The sequence below is a fragment of the Prionailurus bengalensis genome, chromosome B1 (genome assembly GCF_016509475.1).
Source record: "Prionailurus bengalensis isolate Pbe53 chromosome B1, Fcat_Pben_1.1_paternal_pri, whole genome shotgun sequence".
Classification (NCBI taxonomy): Eukaryota; Metazoa; Chordata; class Mammalia; order Carnivora; family Felidae; genus Prionailurus; species Prionailurus bengalensis.
In genome coordinates this window covers 42,469,878-42,489,769 of record NC_057344.1, presented here as the reverse complement: position 1 = coordinate 42,489,769, position 19,892 = coordinate 42,469,878, and the positions used below count along the sequence as shown (strand labels likewise).

The 19,892-nt window shown below is 39.6% G+C and overlaps 1 protein-coding gene and 1 pseudogene across 1 annotated transcript; both read left to right on the top strand.

Annotated features, from left to right (window-relative positions):
• The first annotated feature begins 7,849 nt into the window (after positions 1-7,849).
• TCIM (transcriptional and immune response regulator) lies at positions 7,850-9,228 on the top strand. The gene has a single exon (XM_043563489.1). It carries the CDS (start codon positions 7,962-7,964, stop codon positions 8,283-8,285), a length of 324 nt encoding a protein of 107 aa, XP_043419424.1. The 5' UTR covers positions 7,850-7,961; the 3' UTR covers positions 8,286-9,228.
• A 3,869-nt stretch (positions 9,229-13,097) lies between these two features.
• LOC122467675 lies at positions 13,098-13,630 on the top strand (annotated as a pseudogene).
• The last annotated feature ends 6,262 nt before the right edge of the window (positions 13,631-19,892 follow it).

Below are 19,892 nucleotides of genomic sequence, written 5' to 3'. Positions count from 1 at the left end.
AATCTAATATTGCCTTTCTCTAATCTCCTTGTTGGTTTGTTTCCAACCTGCATTCTCTTTAATGTCTGTTTTCTTGCCCTTCAAACTCATTCTTACCTCAGTGTCTTTGCACAAGACTTTTTTCTGCATCTGAAACTCCTTGCCCTGCTCCTCTGCTTGTTAATTGCAATAGTTACTTCAAGTCTCAGCTTAAATATATCTTCTTAAGAAAATCTTATTGTGACTTGAACAATTGAAATGAAGCCTCACCTTGTTTCTTCCTTTATATGACCTGATTTTCATTTTCTAAAACTTGTAAAAATGTTCTTCATATCTTGTATGTTTATTTATTTATCTAAAGTCTCTTTTCTTCTCTAGACCTCATGTTCCACAAACACAAGGATCATGTCCACTTGCCTCAATGTATCCCTCAAGCATATGGCACTCTACCTGGCACACAGTAAGTATTCAACACTTTTTGTGTAAATGAACCTATAAATCACTGAATAAATACACGAAAAAGAAAATCAAAGACAATTTGGCAGAATTTTCAAACTATAAGAAATAAGTAAATAATGAACATAATCAGGAAGCTATAGAATAGTAAGGAAAAAAAAACCATGGAATTTAGGATCAGAAAATGAGAGTTCCAGATCTGGCTATGTCATTTAACTAACTCCAAGATTGCGGAAATTTATCTCACTTCTATTATACTCAGTTTTCTCATCTGTAAAATAGGGACAATGGGGCGCCTGGGTGGCGCAGTCGGTTAAGCGTCCGACTTCAGCCTGGTCACGATCTCGCGGTCCGGGGGAGTTCGAGCCCCGCGTCGGGCTCTGGGCGGATGGCTCGGAGCCTGGAGCCTGTTTCCGATTCTGTGTCTCCCTCTCTCTCTGCCCCTCCCCCGTTCATGTTCTGTCTCTCTCTGTCCCAAAAATAAAAAATAAAAAACGTTGATAAAATAGGGACAATGATACCAGAGATATTGTGAAAGTCAAATGAGATAATGCATGTGAAAGCACTTTGTAAATTACAATGCTGTGAGAAAATTTTGTTGCCAAAACAAAAATGTCCAGGGGTAATTTAATTGAAGTATAAGACACAAAGTTCTAGTTGCTGGCTACTCTACGTTTCGTATTCAGGAAGTTGCTAGGTAGGTAAGTTGGTAGACAAAGGCAGCCTCGATGTAAATTTTGTGTGCTTTCTTTCACTTATTCAGGCAATAATTCAGTATATATTCATTGGATACATTCTATGTACCAGTCACTATTCATTTATATCTTCAGTGCTTTAATAAATATAATAATAGGTCCTAACTTTTTTTTTTTTGAGAGAGAGAGAGAGAGCGTGAGCAGGGGAGAGAGGCAGAGGGAGAGAGAGCAGCCTCCATGATGCAGGGCACGATCCCAGAGCCCTGGGATCATGACCTGAGCCAAATCAAAAATCGGACACTCAACCACACAGCCACCCAGGCTCCTCGCAAGTCATAACTTTTTATCTAAAAAGGTAAACCTTGGTGATACAAACAGGAGGGGCAAGTAACACAGCAAAAGTTCAGGAAAACCTTCCTGGAAGAGATTTGGGGGCTAAAAAACATTTGCAAATGAGTTCCCTTTTCACCACTTACCCTAGGCAGGTTGTTCAGCCCAATTCCTTGTTTGTGGTGAAAACGGAAGTCAATAATAATTGCCTTTAGCATTGTTATGAAGAGTCATTGAGGCATTGTCCAAAGAACACTAGGTATACAGGTCACTCATTGTCCTCGTTTTCACAAATCTCTTCATCAGACATAGAGCCAGCCAAGCACATGTATTACTGGCAAACAGAAATTCAGTCTCTTGGTATGATGAAAAAACACTGGAAAACTAGCTTCCAGAAGAAACTACGCATGCTCACAAGTACTTTCTTTAAGCAGTCCTCATTAGATCCTGTCTTTACTGAAGAAAGCAAAAATTCTGTAAGATGTCTATATGATGTGGTTCCATTCACAGGCAATTTGGGAATCCTTACCAGCAATTTTTTCAGATCCTGTTGTCCACATCATTCACTGACAATATTTATACAAAGAAGGGAAGGGACAGGGTGACAGCAGTAAAAGGCTTTCCAGGCACTTATGGATTTACCTTTGGCAAAGACCATCAGCATATTATAACCTTAAGGCTTGTATCACGTTTCTGGGAAACAGAAACTGACATTGTTTCCCTGTAGATGGTCTTGCCCTCTGAACAATTTTGAAGCTCCTTAATCTCTCAACTGCATCTGAATGCTTCTAGGCAACACTCAAGGAGAACTGCTCAGTGTCACGTAGAAATGTTATTCAAGCCTTTCAGTGCCAGAGCTTGTGGATGATTTGAGAGCAAAGCAGTATGGAGTTCAGAACCATGGGCTTTGGTGTCAAATAGCCCTGGATTCGAGTTGTCTCATCAGAGCTGAAGGATTTGCAGATGAAATTAGTTTCCTATTGCCACTGTAACAAACTGCCACATATTTAGGGGCTTTAAACAACACAAATTTATTATCTTATAGTTCAAGAGGCCAGAAGTCTAAAATGCATAGACAGTGATGTGTTCCTTCTGAAGGATGCAGAGAACAGTCTGTTTCTTTGCCTGTTCCAGCTTCTAGAGGCTGTCTACCTTCCTTGGCTCATGGCCCCTTCCTCCAACTTCTTCTAAAGTAGCAGCATAGCATCCTTCTCTCTCTCTTTTGTAAAGACTTTTGTAATTACATGAGCCAACCAGATAACTCAAAATAATCTCTCCATCTCAAGATCTTAATGTATTTACACCTGCAAAATTCCTTTCATCATATAAGTCCCTTTTGCAGTATAAGGTTTCCTTTTGCCTATATTCATAGTTTCCAGGGATTAGAACAAAAACATTTTAGGGGTGCATTATTCACCTAAAACTGGGAGCAAGTTGTCAATGTCTCAGTACTCTTATCTATAGCATGAGGATTGCATATAGTTTCATATAGTTCCTACTATAAAGGGTTGTTATGGAATCAAATAGAATTGCACACATGTTATTTAATATTACTATGAAGAGGGGCGCCTGGGTGGTGCAGTCGGTTAAGCGTCCGACTTCAGCCAGGTCACGATCTCGCGGTCCGGGAGTTCGAGCCCCGCATCAGGCTCTGGGCTGATGGCTCGGAGCCTGGAGCCTGTTTCCGATTCTGTGTCTCCCTCTCTCTCTCTGCCCCTCCCCCGTTCAAGCTCTGTCTCTCTCTGTCCCAAAAATAAATAAACGTTGAAAAAAAAATTAAAAAAAAATATTACTATGGAGAAATATTAATCGATCCAGGAACTTTAGACACAGTAATGAGGAAGAATAATCCGATCCCTGTTCATGGTGGAACTAGACTTTTTTTTTAAATTTTATTTTTAAGTAATCTCTATACCCAATGTGGGGCTAGAACTCATTACCTCAAGATCAAGAGTCGCATGCTTTCCCCACTGATCCAGCCAGGCACCCCAGTGGAGCTAGGCTTTACATGAATACTTGGACAAACAAATGTATGCTTCAAAACTGTACCAAGTGCTACTAAGGAATAGTAAATGGTACTTTGGCAAAGAGAACTGATCCATCTAAGTCTAAAAGAACCAGAGGACAGGGAAGGCCCTCTGAACAAGTAGCTTTTAGCTGAGATTTTATGAATGAAGAGGAGTTACCTAGCTGAGGTAAAATGTAGGAGAGAACATTCCAGAAAGAGGAAAAATATGTGCAAAGACCCATGGCAGGAATAAGTGTGATGTAATCAAGGAATTGGAAGGCATAAAAGCATGGGGGAGAGTAACAAACTGTAATGTTGTAGAAGTAGTCAGAACCAGAGCAAATCAAGCTCAAAAAAGTTATGTTAAGGGGATGCCTGGGTGGTTCAGTCAGTTAAGCATCCAACTCTTGATTTCAGCTCAGGTCATGATCTCATCGTTCTTGAATTCGAGCCCCACACAGGGCTCTGCACTGACCGTGTAGAACTTGCTTGGGCTTCTCTCTCTCTCCCTCCCTCTCTGTGCCTTCCTCATTTGCATTCTCTCTCTCTCTCTCTCTCTCTCTCTCTGTCTCTTTCTCTCTCTCTCAAAATAAATAAATAAACTTTAAAAGAAAGATTATGTTAAGATTTGGGGGCTTATCCTAAGAGTAAAAGCAAGAGTGGTCTGACCAGATTGTTTATTAGAAACTATTTCTCTGGGTGCTTTGTAGAGAATGGAGGACAGAACTAAAATCAGGAATGCCAGGAAAGAAGTTGGGTTTAGTCTAGGTGACAGAAGACAGTCTGTCGTAGACTGACGGGGCTTCTGAGGAAGCATACCCTGAGAGGGGATGAGCAAGCAGGTGATTTATTATGGAGTGTTCTTGGGACCAGTGCCTACAGATAGGAAAAAAAAAACAGGTTTGGGCAGAAGGAGGTCTCAGCTGGCCCTAAAAGATACTCTGAAGTGTGCGTGACCCCTCAGACTTGGGGGTCATGGAAGTGGACTTTACATCCTCATGTTGATCAGTCATCAGATGCAGCTGCATGGGGGGGGGGGGTAACCTTCTTCAGTGGGGGCAGTCCCCGAAGAGGGCTGACAGAAAAGCATCTGGGGAAACCTTAAATGGAGATAAATGTTATGCACAGCGGCATCCACCACATGGAAGCTTGTCTAACCAATGGAGAGACAGGGTGCCTGGGTGGCTCACTCTGTTAAGCGTCCGACTTGGGCTCAGGTCATGATCTTGTGGTTCATGAGTTTGAGCCCTGCGTCAGGTTCTGTGCTGACAGCTCGGAGCCTGGAACCTGCTTTGGATCCTGTGTCTCCCTTTCTTCCCCTCCCCCTTCATGCTCTATCTCTCTCTCTCTCTCAAAAATAAATAAACATAAAAAATTAAAAAAAATAAACAACGAAGAGAAAGTGGATAGATTTGAGAAGTATTTTCTAGATACAATTTATATACATCTAAACCATATGTGTGTGTGTATATATATAGAGAGAGACAGAGACAAAGAGAGATCTAGATAGTTTAGATAGGAGAAAAAAAGAGAGGAAGAAATCAGAGATTATAGCTGGGTTTCTGACTTTGATAATTGAACAGCTATTTGTACTACATTTGCATTTATTTGTATTGATCACTTAGTTAAATAAATGAGTATATACCTCAGAAGACAAAGGCATGCTGGAATTAAAATTTGAGAGTAATCAGTTAGTAGGGAATAAAGGCATGAGCTCTATACAAGTGGCCTCAAGAAAGAGCATAACACGAGAAGGGTGGCAAAGCCCTAATGAAGGTGGATTGTGTAATGTTTTGGCACTGTGCTTGGCACCTCGGAAAATTCAGTACAAATCCTTGCTGACATAATAATAACTTTTTAACAGTGAGGAAAATGAGTATATTTTTAGTAGCCACAAAGATGTGCCACATATGTTGGTAAGCCCATAGGCAACCCATAGGCAGCAGATCATAGGGTTCTTCCACGGGAAAGCTGGAGCAAGCAGTCATGGCCACGTCCAGGGGGTGAACACCAGCTCACCTAGAAAGGTCTTTCGACGAAGCATCCTTCAAGAAGAGAGCATGTTGGGCTCCTGTCTGTCTTCCGTTCCTCTCACATCAGAGTCTTCAGCAATCCTGTTGACTTGGCCTTCACGACACGCCCAGAATCTGATCAGCTCTCACCACCTGCATGATGACCTCACTTGTGGGGACCTTCATCGTCTCTTGCCTGGATTATTTTGACAGCCACATCACCAGTCGTTTTGCTTCTCGTGCCCTGCTTGTCTCCCTAAAAATGTATCCTCTACTAAGAAGTAATTTAAATTATAAGTGAAATCATGTCATTTTTCTGGTTCAAATTCTCCAAGGCTACCCATGTCCTACAGAGTAAAAGCTCAATCCAGAAAAGAGTCTTGCAGGTTGTACTCAGTCTTTCCTTGCCTTTTTCCCCATTGGTGTCTCCTCCTGACCTCCCGTCCTTCCCTTCTTCTCTGGCCAGTCTGCTCCAGCCACACTGGTCCCCAACCATTCTCCATACACTTCAGATACACTCTTATCTTCCAGCCTCTGTACTTGCTGTACCCTTTGCCCACAACACCTGTCCTCTAGATGCCTCCACAGCTAACTCCCTCACCTCCTTCCAGTCTCTGTACAATGTCACATTAAAAGAAACTGCCCCAGAATATCCTGTACAAATTTCAACCCTCCCCTTCCTTTCCTGTACAACTTGGCCACACTTTTATCCACAATAGGTAGTAGTTTCTGACATCATCTAGGTTATAAATGTATATTCTATTATCTATTTCCTGGTAGAATGTAAACTCCATTAAGGTCAGGTAGGGATTTTTGTTTGTTTGGTTCAGTTTGTTTGATTTAGTTTGGCTAACTGTTATATTTCCAATGCCTAAAACTTTTCTAGCTAAAGTAGACTTTTAATAAATATTGATTGAATTAATGAATAAGTGAATGAATGGATATGTATGAAGAGTCTAACTCAATTTTCTTTTTTTAAATTTTTTTGATGTTTTTATTTATTTTTGAGACACAGAGAGACAGAGCACGAGCAGGGGAGGGGAAGAGAGAGAGGGAGACACAGAATCCAAAGCAGGCTCCAGGCTCTGAGCTGTCAGCACAGAGCCTTACGGAGGGCTCGAAGTCACGGACTGTGAGATCATGACCTGAGCTGAAGGCTGACGCTTAACCAACTGAGCCACCCAGGTGCCCCTAGTTTAACTCAGTTTTCTAGTGAGGTGTCTTCCCCATACTCTCTCCCCTTGTGCATTTTCTAGACCTGATTTGACTAATGAGAGGAAACTCATAAGTTCAGCCCTGCTTCTGTAGCTCAGACAGAAGGTTCACACAGAGAAGTCTCTAGGGCCCTTTGAAGTTGACATCTACCATTTGATTGCATGTAGGTGTTCCACACATCAGTGGGGACACTGGCTAGCTGAATATTGTGGAAGGTGAGAAATTTAAATTCTTCCAAAGAAATTTAAATTCTTCCACAAAAAGGTATTGCTCTATGTCTGGGGAGTGCCAAAGTAAATATTAAAGGAAAAAAATCAGCTCATTTCTTTGAGTACTATATTTGTAAAGCACCTGATTGAATTTCCCTCCCTACTTTTTTGTTTTTGTTTTTGTTTTTGATAGGTACTGTTGTTGATACATGCAGAAACCTAAGGAGATATTGTCTGTCACTATCAAATTACAATATTGGGGCACCTAGCTGGCTCAGTCGGTGGAGCCGGAGAGTCTTGATCTTGGGGTTGTGAGTTCGAGTCTCCGTCTTGGGGTTGTGTTGGGTGGTGTGGAGATTGCCTAAAAATAAAATATTAAAAAAATAAAGAGTAATAAATTACAATTTTATTCAGTGATTACAGATTAGCTCTTGTGCACAGTCTCTGAAAGGTCACAGTGTCACGGTGTGTCATGTAAGCGTTTTGTAGGTAAACTCCCCTTTAAAATCAGATGTACTCCAAATTGATGTCCTTGATTCTTCAGCTTCCTCTCAGCAGCTGTGGAGTGGCCCTGGATGGGGATGTCCAAAGGGCGCAGGCATGGGCTGCCAAATGTTTGGAATACACTCTAATGACTTCAGGAATTAAAACTTTCCTGTAGTTAACAGAAGCCTTTGTTTCGGTTGTTGTTGGGAAAGATTTTGAGAGTCTAAGCCACCTTGTTTGTGTCTTATCTTTGCCCTTCCCTGGTTTTGGCTATTTTTAAAAGAAGGACCCAAGCCAGTATAATCCTATTGCCACAGATGAGGTAAAAAGAAATCCCCACATCCCTGCTCTATCACCAAGCACAGCTTTTGACATTTTGCACAAGAACAGGATATTGGCAACTCAACTGTTAAACTTGTCTGTGATTATTCTTCCTTGAGATCACTCTGATGTCACCAGTGTAATTTGAGCCTGGAGCTTTTGTTCACACTTTAAATAGCAGTCCCGGAATGATTTTGCTACAGACTCTCTGGAGAGCCCGGGAGCCGAATTCCCGAAGATCCTCACGTCGATGAAAGCAAGGCAAAGCCACAAAGCCACCATCACCATGTCCACCTCGCTGCGAGTGAGCCCTTCCATCCACGGCTATCACTTCGATACAGCCTCGCGGAAGAAAGCTGTGGCCAACATCTTTGAAAACATAGACCAAGAATCTCTACAGAGACTTTTCAAAAACTCTGGGGACAAGAAAGCGGAGGAGAGAGCTAAGATCATATTTGCCATAGATCAAGATCTGGAGGAGAAAACACGAGCCCTGATGGCCCTGAAGAAGAGGACGAAAGACAAGCTTTTCCAATTTCTGAAACTGCGGAAATATTCCATCAAAGTTCACTGAGGACAAGAGGATGGATAAGGACATTATCCAAGAATAGACATTTAAAGACCGAGAGGGTTCGAGAGACCCTAACACATGCAGCATTTTGTTGCTGCCCTGAGAGCTTCTCTTCCATCAGGACTGCAGAGGCTGGAAAGGAACAGAACAAACCGGTTACAAAGACTCCAACCAATTTCACGCCTGTGCTGTTACAGTGGAGAACAAAATGCTTTCGACAAGGATTTGAAAACTCTCCCTGCGGGAAAGGACCGATGCTGGTGTCAGGAGAAGAGTCTGAACAGATGTAATGAGGACTGAGGCTGAAGATAACAGAACGCTGGCTGTTATGGGCTCTTAAGGCTGAAGAAAGAACTGCAGCCAGGGTCTCTTTCTCAGGCCCTAGGACTTAAATTCAACCTGAACTTTTTTTTTTCCATAATGAAAGTGGGTAGGAAGAGGGAGGAGGGAGAGGGGGAAACAGGGAGAGAGAATACTCTGCTCCGATGTTTACTAAATTTTTTATCTGAGTGTTCAAAGTGTTGCCAAATTTCAATGTTGTCTACTGGTATAGGTTTTTTAGAGATCAGTAATTGATTATTTATTTGCGTTTTTTACAGTGCCTGAAAAAGTGCACCGTAAGGGTGTAAGTTACAAATTATGCAATACTTCTAGCAGCTCGGTTAGACCACCTTCTGGTTTATAAAAAGTTTATATACATTTCAAACTGGTTTAAAAAAAGTTAAAATAATGGGGTCTTTCATAAATCCAAAGTACTGCGAAAAAATTTTATAATTTTTTTATCTTCTAATGCTAAAACATAATCTAATTAGATTTCTTACAGTTACTGCAGTAAGCATTAGGAAGTGAGTATGATATACTAAATAGTTTATAAAGATGCTATGGTTTCTATAATTTATTATACAAAACAAATGATATGCAACTGTAATAAATTATTATAAACTTAGCTGCTCTTGGTCTGTGATGATTGGTCTCAAAGGAAAAAGTAGGATGGTTAATATTTATTATTATAAACTATTATGAACCTTTGTAAGGATTTTGCTCTAAAAGTAACATATGCTTTTAAAGTAGCTTTACATTAATTGTCAAACTTTCAAAACAAATTCTTCAAATATCTAAGAAGTTTCTCTGTCCCAACTTTAGAATACAAGATATAGACAGAAATTCATTGACTGCCTCATCAAGTGCTGTTTATATGTCCATTGAGAGTGAGTTTTAAAAAAACCTTTTTCACCATATTTTTGAAATTTTTCCTCTGTGTCTATAGAGACTATATATATATATATATACACATTTATTTCTTCCAAAACAGTATATTTTGGGGTTGGAGTCCAAATTAGGATCAAGATTCTGTGGGTTATCAATGTTTATTCCTTATATACCAATATGGGAATAACATTACAGCCATTTTTATTTCCTCATAAAATTATAGTAAAATCTTTCTAAGAAAGCATACATCAATGCCTGCTGCGCTTTCCTAGCACACAGAAACAAAATTTCCCAGAAATTAGGCATTTTAGAATGTCTACAGAGGTTTCTGAAATTTGCTGATTGTAGTAAAACAAAACAAGTGAATAATAAGTGAATAATTTAAAATCTTCTGGGAGAGTTACAAGTCAGAATTTTAAATAATCAATTTTTAAAAAGGGAATGAAATGGTCAAATCTATTTTCAAATGTCAATGGATAAATTTACTGAAGATAATATAAAATCACTCCATTAAAAAGGAATTTTTTACATAAGAACATCCATGAAAGCCACAAATTAATATGCAGAAATGTGTGTGTGTGTGTATTTTTCTGGAAGGAGTATTTATAATTTCTATCAGATTTGCACAGACATCCATGACATCCAAATAAATGAAGAATAAAAGAGGAAGGCTGTCAGGTGGAAGGCTCAGCTCGTCATGGTATTTGGTGTTACCAGAGCAGAGACTGTAAAGGAGTCTTCTGCTCCATGATGTTATTTCCACATGCTTGCAAACTAAGCTTGCTTAATGATCTCACCTAAAGTCTTCTTTTCACATGCTAAGAATAAGCTTCCTACCTCTGATCTGGCTTGTCAATGTCACATTTTCACTGTCTGTCTAGAATTAGTCCTCCAAAGACGTTAAAGAACGACTTGGGAAGGAAACTTCGTAACTAACTCCAGAATCATACTCCCTGTTTCCTATAAAAATATTTGGCTTATATTCTTTTTAAAGAATTTACACATATCTTGGGTACTGAACATAGTTGAAAATTTGAATTTATTGCACTGATGCATTACTATATACTCTGCCTCTGTGGTTTTCTTTTTTTTTTTAATTTTTCTTAACGTTTATTTATTTTTGAGACAGAGAGAGACAGAGTATGAACGGGGGAGGGTCAGTGAGAGGGAGACACAGAATCTGAAACAGGCTCCAGGCTCTGAGCTGTCAGCATAGAGCCCGACGCGGGGCTCAAACTCACGGACCACGAGATCATGACCTGAGCTGAAGTCGGCCGCTTAACCGACTGAGCCACCCAGGCACCCCATGCCTCTGTGGTTTTCAATAGAGAATAATGTTTGTCTTATCCACTCTGAAAATTAGCATGTATTAACTTAGTTTTCTTGCAATATATTATCGTTATTTTCTGATTGCAAAACTATAACGTGGGAAACACATTTAAAAGCGATTGGGATACAATCCACAATAGTGTGGACAAGAATAACTCTTGTAGTAGATTATTGCACAAACATGCTGTTTTTCTCCTTCATAGATAACAAAAGTCAGAATCAATGTGATTACAAAAGGGTGATTTTTAGCTTCATAATGCTTTCATCATTTAATGTGAGGTGTACATAAACATCATTAGAACAGGTAGAACTAGTTCAATTCAGAAATCCTTCAATGGCACAGGGATGGCCAAATATGTCTAAAGACACCTCATTGTAATAGAAGATATAAAAGCAAAAGCAGCAAAGGTGAAATAGCTCCTTAGTAACACTAGTATTATTAGGATCATAATAACAACAACTACATTTCATTGAGTGTTTACTATTTGGCACGCAATTTTCAAAGTGCTTTTTATGCATTGAATCACTTAGTACTGTGACATAAGAGCAAGTGTGTGCATGCATGTGCTTATGTGTATGGTGTAAATGACACAGAAGCACAGAGAGACGAAGTCACATGCTCAAGGACACACAGCTAAGAAGGCCAGGAATCAAATCCAGGGAGCCTTGCTCCAAATCCTCATTTCCAGCCACTAGGTAGACTGCTTCTCTAGGAGAAACTTAGCTCCTCCTTTTTTCCTATAAAATGACAATCACTTACATGCTAGTAAGTCAGAAAGACAGGAAGGCATGGCCTCTGAGAAATCACTTTTATCTGCTCTGAGACTCTTGTCTGTTTATTTGGCACTTGCTCTATACAGGGAACTTCATGGTTTAGTCATTTAAATTTTTTTCACATTTACTTATTTTTGAGAGAGAGAAAGAGACAGAGCATGAGCCGGGGAGGGGCAGAGAGAGAGGGAGACACAGAATCCAAAGCAGGCTCCAGGCTCCAAGCTGTCAGCACAGAGCCCAACTCGGAGCTCGAACCCATGAACTGTGAGATCGTGACCTGAACTGAAGTCAGACACTTAACCCACTGAGCCACGCAAGCACCCCCATAGTTTATTCATTTTAATTGTATCAAAGAGTCTTCAATGTAGCCTTTCAAGTCTTCAGTTAAAATAACACCTGGGTTAACGCTTGGAACAAAAGATCACATGTAACATCTCTTCCCATTGTCAGTCAGCATTTTGGGTCTCCATTTGCTCATTGGGGGAAATCAGAAACTGTAGATTCATGATTTTATTCCCTCAGAGAAGAGCTCCTGTGTTCATCACTATGGCCCATAGCAAAGAGGGTTTATATCTATAGGAGCCTCCAATAGATGGGATTTACTGATAAAGGGGCCCAGGGTATAACAGTGCCTGCTATTTCCTCCATTGTTAGAGGGTAGTCAGAGGATGCAATTGATGTTCCCTTGGAAAGCCTAGTCTAATAAACAAATAATTAATCCACAGCCAAGGTATTACATGGCCTTTCGTAGTACCTCATCTACCCTTCTAAAGTCCACATAAGGGTTTCCCAAAACAGCATGTTACTTGGTCACTCCCTTTCTTGCACATAAGGAGTTGTAGAGTGGAATTAGGTTTATATCTTATACATTCATGCAACAAAAATATAGTAGGCACCATATGTGTGGGTCCCTATGATTGGAATAGATCCCTGTTCTCCTTATCAGAGGAGCCAGAAAATATTTTAAAATAAATATAAAGCAGTGAGATATATAATAGGAGTTTAAACAGGATGCTATGAGAACACAGGTGTGTGTGTGGAGAGGGGGGTTTCTGTCTGTGTGTGTTTGGGGGATAGCAGAAGTGGAGGAAATCTAACCCAATCTGGGGAGATCCTGGAAGAGTCCATGGAGAAGTTTCAATGTAGGATTTAGTAAGGAGAGTAGACAGGGAAAATTTGATCTCAGTATCTGGGTATAGTGTTTGCAAAGGAAAGAAGGCATGAAAGTGTGAACTGTCTGAGAATCTCTAAGCAGTTCAGTATGGCAGGGGCCTAAGCATTTGGGGGCAATAATTAAAAAGGCAACTAGGTTTTAAATGACAAGCTTGAGTCTTAATTTTATTCTGAAGGTAATAGAGAATCATTAAGGACCTTAAATAGAAGAGTGGCATTTACTGCCTAACTACTCTGCATCAGAACCTAGGAAAAGGTATGATTAATATTTTGAAAAATAATATACTCCTTTCTGTCTGGCTGCAGCCAGCATCTCACAGGTAAGCAAAGATGGGAGTTTACAAGTACATGAAGGATCTATGGAGGAAGAACCAGTCTGATGTCTGAGTCCATTTATTGGACTCGTGTGCCATGTGGTGGCCACAAACGCCCAATCCCTATGGGTGGGACCTATGGCAAGCCTGTCCTTCATGATGTTATCCAGCTAAAGTTTGGCCAAAGCCTTCAGCCTGTCACAGAGGAGAGAGCTGGATGCCATTGTGGGACTCTGAGAGTCCTGAATTCTTGCTGGGCTAGTGAAGATTCCACATACAAATTCTTTGAGATTATCCTCATTGATCCATTCCGTAAAGCTATCAGAAGAAAGCCTGACACCCAGTGGATCACCAAACCAGTCCACAAGCTCAGGAAGATGGAAAGGCTGACATCTGCAGACCATGAGAGCCATGGCCTTGGACAGTTGTATCACACCATTGGTGGTTTTCACTATGCGGAATAGAGAAGACACAATACTCTTCAGATCTGCCATTACCACTAATAAAATAATTCTTGTAAAATTCTTACCTAATAAACAATGTACGACAAAAAAAAGAGAAAAAGAAAGAAAGAAAGGAAGAAAGAAAGAAAAAGAATGCACTCTCTGTCTAGCAGCTGAATACACGGTTAGATTTTACACTGATTTCTTCCAGAACTCTGTTGCCTTGCTGTTGGTCTACTGAAGTGCAAAGCCATATTGGACCTTTGTGGTTCAGTAATCAATCGGCAATTATGTGGAAGCTGAGGTTGAAATAGAAGGGATAATGAAGAAAAGGGTTGGGAGGCCAGATTGGGGGAAACTGAAACTAGTATATTCCTTAATTAAATTTTTTTTATCTAAAAATAAATTTTAGTGTTTATTTTTTAAAGAGAGAGGGACAGAGTGCAAGCGGGGAAGGAGCAGAGGCAAAGGGAGACACAGAATCTGAAGTAGGCTCCAGGCTCCGAGCTGTCAGCACAGAGCCTGATGCAGGGCTGGAACTCACTAACTGTGAGATCATGACCTGAGCCAAAGTCGGCTGCTAACTGACTGAGCTACTTAGGCGCTCCTCCCTAATTAAATTTTTAAATTATGTTTGACCTTATAATAGTCTTATGATTTAACAGATATTATAAAGAAATGGCTACTAAGTTCTCTCTTCACTTACATAACTTTTCTACAAAGTTTCCAGATATTTTAAGTGTTTATTACTGATATACACAAATGTGTTCTATTTTAATGTATGTACCCATTGACAGTGGTTTGGTTGGTTATGTATTAGCAAAACCATCTTACAGAATTTTGGAAATAGACATCCTGTTCCAATATGGTTTATCAGTGATTCAAAAAAGTCAGAAATACTTTTGTTGAGGAGTCAAAGAGTTTTGTTGTAGCCACCTTTCTCCTCCCTCCCCCTTATGAACATTGGCTCTCTGTGTGCATGTGTGTGCACATACATACGCATGCATAAACACACATTCACACATACATGCACACATTGACATATATGCATACACACATACATATATACACGTATGCACACATATATACACATAAATACACATATATACACACATGCACACACAAATACACATATATACACACATGCACACACAAATACACATATATACACACATACACATGTGCACATATGTAAACACACACACATACAAATACCACTTACAGTCAGTTTGTGTTCTTGAGCCTTTATTTCCTCGTCTGCGGGCAGCAGCATGGTGTTGAGCCGACACCACCAGACTGAGGCAGAGGTTCTGGGGTTTTTCCCAACTGTGCCTTAAGTAAATTTCTTTTCCATCTCTGGATTTCATCTGTAAGGGGAAAAAACTTAGATCTGACTGGACCATGTTTGTGACCTCTTCCAGATTTCAGATTTGACATAAATGGGAAATAATAACTCTGATGCTTTACACGGTAGGACTTCCTTCTGGATCAAACGGTATTCTATGTGTGGCAGGAATTTCTCTTAAATCAAACAAAAGGGTAATTAAAAAGTTTTGATCATTAATCATGGTTCTGAAGGCAGAATGTGAGGAAAATAACTTTCGGTGGATCCATCTATGTTTTTGAAGAGCCTACCTCTTTGGTTGTGGGTGCCCATGCTGGGCCAGCTGGTGATAGTTGACTATCTCTTCCACATCCATGCAATGAAGGAGTCACTGAGACAGCCTCCACTGTTGGTGAGAATCACAATCACCTACAGCATTTAAAATGTTTTTAATTTTTATTCATTTTTGATAGAGAGACAAGAGTGTGAGGTGGGGAGGGACAGAGAGAGAGAGAGAGAGAGAGAGAGAGAGAGAGAGAGAGAGAGAGAATCTGAAGCAGGTTCCAGGCTCTGAACTGTCAGCACAGAGCCGGATGCAGGGCTTGAACTAATGAACTGCGAGATCATGGTCTGTGCTGAAGTTGGATACTTCACTGACTGAGTCACCCAGGTGCCTCTCACCTATAGCATTTTAAAGATACAGATTCCTGTTCCCAATCACTCTGGGCATTGGGCCCAGTAATGGGTGTTCTTACAAAGTTCCACAGTTAACTGCAGAGAATGTCAGATGTAGGAGACCATTTCTTTCTTTTTTATTAATTTTATTTTTTATTTTTTAAAGCTTACATCCAAATTAGTTAGCATATAGTGCAACAATGATTTCAGGAGCAGATTCCTTAGTGTCCCTTACCCATTTACCCCATCCTCCCTCCTACACCCCCTCCAGTAACCCTCTGTTCTCCCTGAGTCTCCTCTGTTTTGTCCCCCTCCCTGTTTTTATATTATTTTTGTTTCCCTTCCCTTATGCTCATCTGTTTTGTCTCTTAAAGTCCTCATATGAGTGAAGTCATATGATATTTGTCTTTCTCTGACTGACTAATTTCACTGAGCATAATACCCTCCAGTTCCATCCATGTAGTTGCAAATGGCAATATTTCATTCTTTTTGATTGCTGAGTAATACTCCATTGTATATATATACCACATCTTCTTTATCCATTCATCCATCAATGGACATTTGGGCTCTTTCCATACTTTGGCTATTGTTGATAGTGCTTCTATAAACGTGGGGGTGCATGTGTCTCTTTGAAACAACACACCTGTATCCCCTGGATAAATGCCTAGTAGTGCAATTACTGGGTCATTGGGTAGTTCTATTTTTAGTTTTTTGAGGAGACCATTTCTTATGTTACAGTTGGATCTTCTGTTGATGACATTTCTTAAAGAAGACTTAAAGAGGGTTTGATTTTTGGCATTAAAGTTTTTCTTACTATATTGACTCTGTCCTTCACTGAAAAATCATGACCAAGTAAGAACATATGTTGAGGAAAGTATAATTTCTCTTGAATTTTGATAATTGCCTTGTGTGTAGACTAATGCTTCCATAACTTCTTTGTGATTTCTTTCCTTGAGTTTCAGTCTGATATTTGTCTACTTTGATACATATGTGTTTTGCCAGGAGAAAATCTGCTTCCTGTCACTACCTTCTCTTCTTATTCTTCTGCAATTTGTCCATGTTATTTATGCCTAGGATTTATCATTGAAAAATATTGGAGAATCCCACAGATCCCAGAAAGCCATGGGAGCCACAGTAAATAGAAGTGCTGTGTAGAAGTATCTTTCCTGACTGATAAATGTAGAACAGCTCTGCCTGTAGTTGTTTGCAAACCTACTATTATCAGAATCTCCTGGGGAACATTTTAAAATCCAGGTCCCTGGATTTAATGATTCAGAATTTCTGGCGCTGGTCACTTGCTATTCCTGTTCTTAAAACACTCCCCAGGTGATTTTGCTGCAAAATCAGATTGAGAACCACTGACCTAGGATTAAAGTCACCAACTGTGTGCAGTGTGAGCATGTGGCTCATTTTATATCACCCATGTCTCCCCATGAACATTGCAGCCTTCGATACATTTTTGACTAAACTAACTGTTGACTCAAGATATGATTAGCACCTTATCCTGTAATACATTATTTCTATTCTTTCTCATCTAATCAAATACCATAATTTTCCCTTTGCTCATAAATTCTAAGAAATCTCCTGATCCCCATTAGCTAAACTTCCATAAGGCACATAAACTTAGCAATAATAATACATTTTCCAAATGAATAGAAGGCCTTTCTCCCCCTGCCCCCCTCCATAAGTATATTTACTACTTGCCTGCTATCCTGAAGAAATCATTTCTTAGGCAAATTATTCTTTTTAATGTTAGTCCTTAAAAAAGGAAGGTTTAGCACTAATCACCAACAATCACTGATAACTTAGCATACAAGCAGTTAATAAAACACTTTCTTCCTAACAGCAAATAGCCTCCACTGAGATAATGTGGTTTTAATTTTAAGGGGAGAGTGGGTAGAACAGGAAGATTGAAACCAGGGATAAGTGGACGTCTGAAATTGGTAAAGGAGAAAGCTTCCTAAGGTGGTAGTGTGCTAAAGAGAGACATCTTCTTCCAACTTTTCGTAGCAGTGGTCTTGGCTGTCAGATGGCTAGATTGTTCAATGTGTGGTGTAGTAGACAACAGAAAGAGACACAGAGCTATGTGGAGGGTGTAGGAAGAACTGGCTTCTAATCCTGCCTCTGCCATTTACTAGTTAGGTACATAAATTTTGAGTAAATTGGTTACTCTCTCTATCAGCCTTACTTAGTCATCTATAAAACAAGGATAATACCTCTTTCCTGTATTAGTTTGCTAAGGTGGCCATTGCGAAGTACCACAGATGGGGTGTCTTAAACAACAGAAATGGATTTCCTCACAGTTCTAGAAGCTACAAGTTCAAGCTCAAGGTGTCAGCATGGTTGATTTCTTCTGAGGCTTGTCTCCTTGCCTTGTGGATAGCCATCTTTTCTCTGTGTTTTCACAGGGTCTTCCCTCTCTGTGTCTTATTCTTCTCCTTTTATGAGAACAGCAGTCACGTTGGATTAGGGCCCCACCTAATGGCCTTATTTTCACTTACCTGCCTCTTGGAAGGCCGTATCTCCAAATACTGTCACACTCTGAGGTACTCGGTGTTTGGATGTTAATATATGAATATAGAAGGGACACAATTCAACTCATAACACCTCTGTACTTATTTCTTGTGATTGCTACAAGCACAAAATAAAAGAATGTATGTAAAAATGGTCAGAAGTTAAGTACTTATAGGGTAAGATCCTTGGGGACAGGGATGGTGCTTTGCTTATTATTGAACATTACAAAGCATCTACCACAGAGCGTAACATGGGTTAGACACTTACTAAATGTTTGTTGAATGAATGCACACACTTCACATAAACATAAAATGTTTGATGTGATGTATCAACTTATTAATATATGAAATGAACATGCAATCATCTGCATCCTTTTTGTCTCCTTAACATCTCAAAGGAGAGTAGCCAACAGAGGCCCATTAGTGTTAAGTGACTGAACCCTGGCACAAGCCATAGTTCATGTTAAGAGTCATGTCAGGAAGGCATTCTGCCATGGTGCATTTCTGCCACTAAGCACTTTGTTTGCTTTTCATTATACATGAATGGCTTCAGAATGTTCAGTGGAAGTGAGCAAGTTCTGCGAACATCTGTGAACTGAGTTTGCTGATCATGTTGTTCTTGACATAATTTTTGTATCTCTGGTTACGGTCTAAAACTGAAAAGTTCTTGTTTTCCTCCATTCTCTTTCTAGCTTCAGAGTCCTAGTATATAACCAGTCACTGCCACAACTTTGGCATTTCATTTGGGTAAGTGTGAAGTAGTGGGGGATGAGAGCAGAAAGGTTGAAAAACTCCAAGTGATAAATACAGACTGAAAACAGACTGTGCTGAGCACAAATGTAATTCTATATATCTTACCTTATATAGCAAGGAATTCAGAATGAATAGAACAGATTTAGAGTTCCATAATCTGTGCATGAGAAGTGTGGGAACCTTTGCAGAATAAAGCCTGCAACATGTTTTTAGGAATCAAATGCCATTGCTTATTAGCTAATTTCAATTGGAAATATATATTATATATATATATAATATATATATTTTTCTATACATTTCTATATATATTTAAAATGTATATTTATATATATCATACCAACAATTAAGATAATATTAACGTGTCAATGAACAATCATTTAATTGACTAAAATAAGTCAGCCAAGTAAATGTGGGATAATATGTAGCAAACTAACAATCTGAGTATCTGGTTTTTAACTTTAAATTGATCAGTCACATTGAGTAGGCATAAACAAGTGTTATTTTTTTATTCTGCATACATTTGGATGTCACAGATAATGGCACCTTCACCTTTCTTATGGGATCAAGAGGGCACATGTGATTCTTCCATGATTACCCAGCCTAGCAAATGGAATCCTCATTATTCTTGAAAGATGTCAAGACCGGGATCTTGTATCTTGCTGATTAGATTTCACACCTATTTCGGTGAACTTTCATTCTTTTACAGCTTTTTCTTATTATTTTAAAACCAATGTAAGAAGCTGAATCTTTTTTCTCTTTGGATGTAACAGTTCAATGTTACTGTTATAAGGGGTTTGTGAAAATTCTAGACAAATGTCACAAAGCTGGTAGCTAGCTTGGTCGGGACAGGGACATGCTGGGTGTGTCACTGTGGAAAACTCTGCCCCTCGGCCAAGAAAGACCAGAGACTCAATACCATGGGCATCGAGATTGAGAGACTCAGAAAGACTCACTCATCCTATTTAAGTTTGCAGTCCACAATATAAACAATGACCACCGACTTATTCATTCATAGGAGAAATTTAACTGCCAAGCTGGAGGACAAGTGATTAGTGAAAACAAAGGGAGAGTGTCCTGAGGACGATTTCATCTTTGTTAAGGTT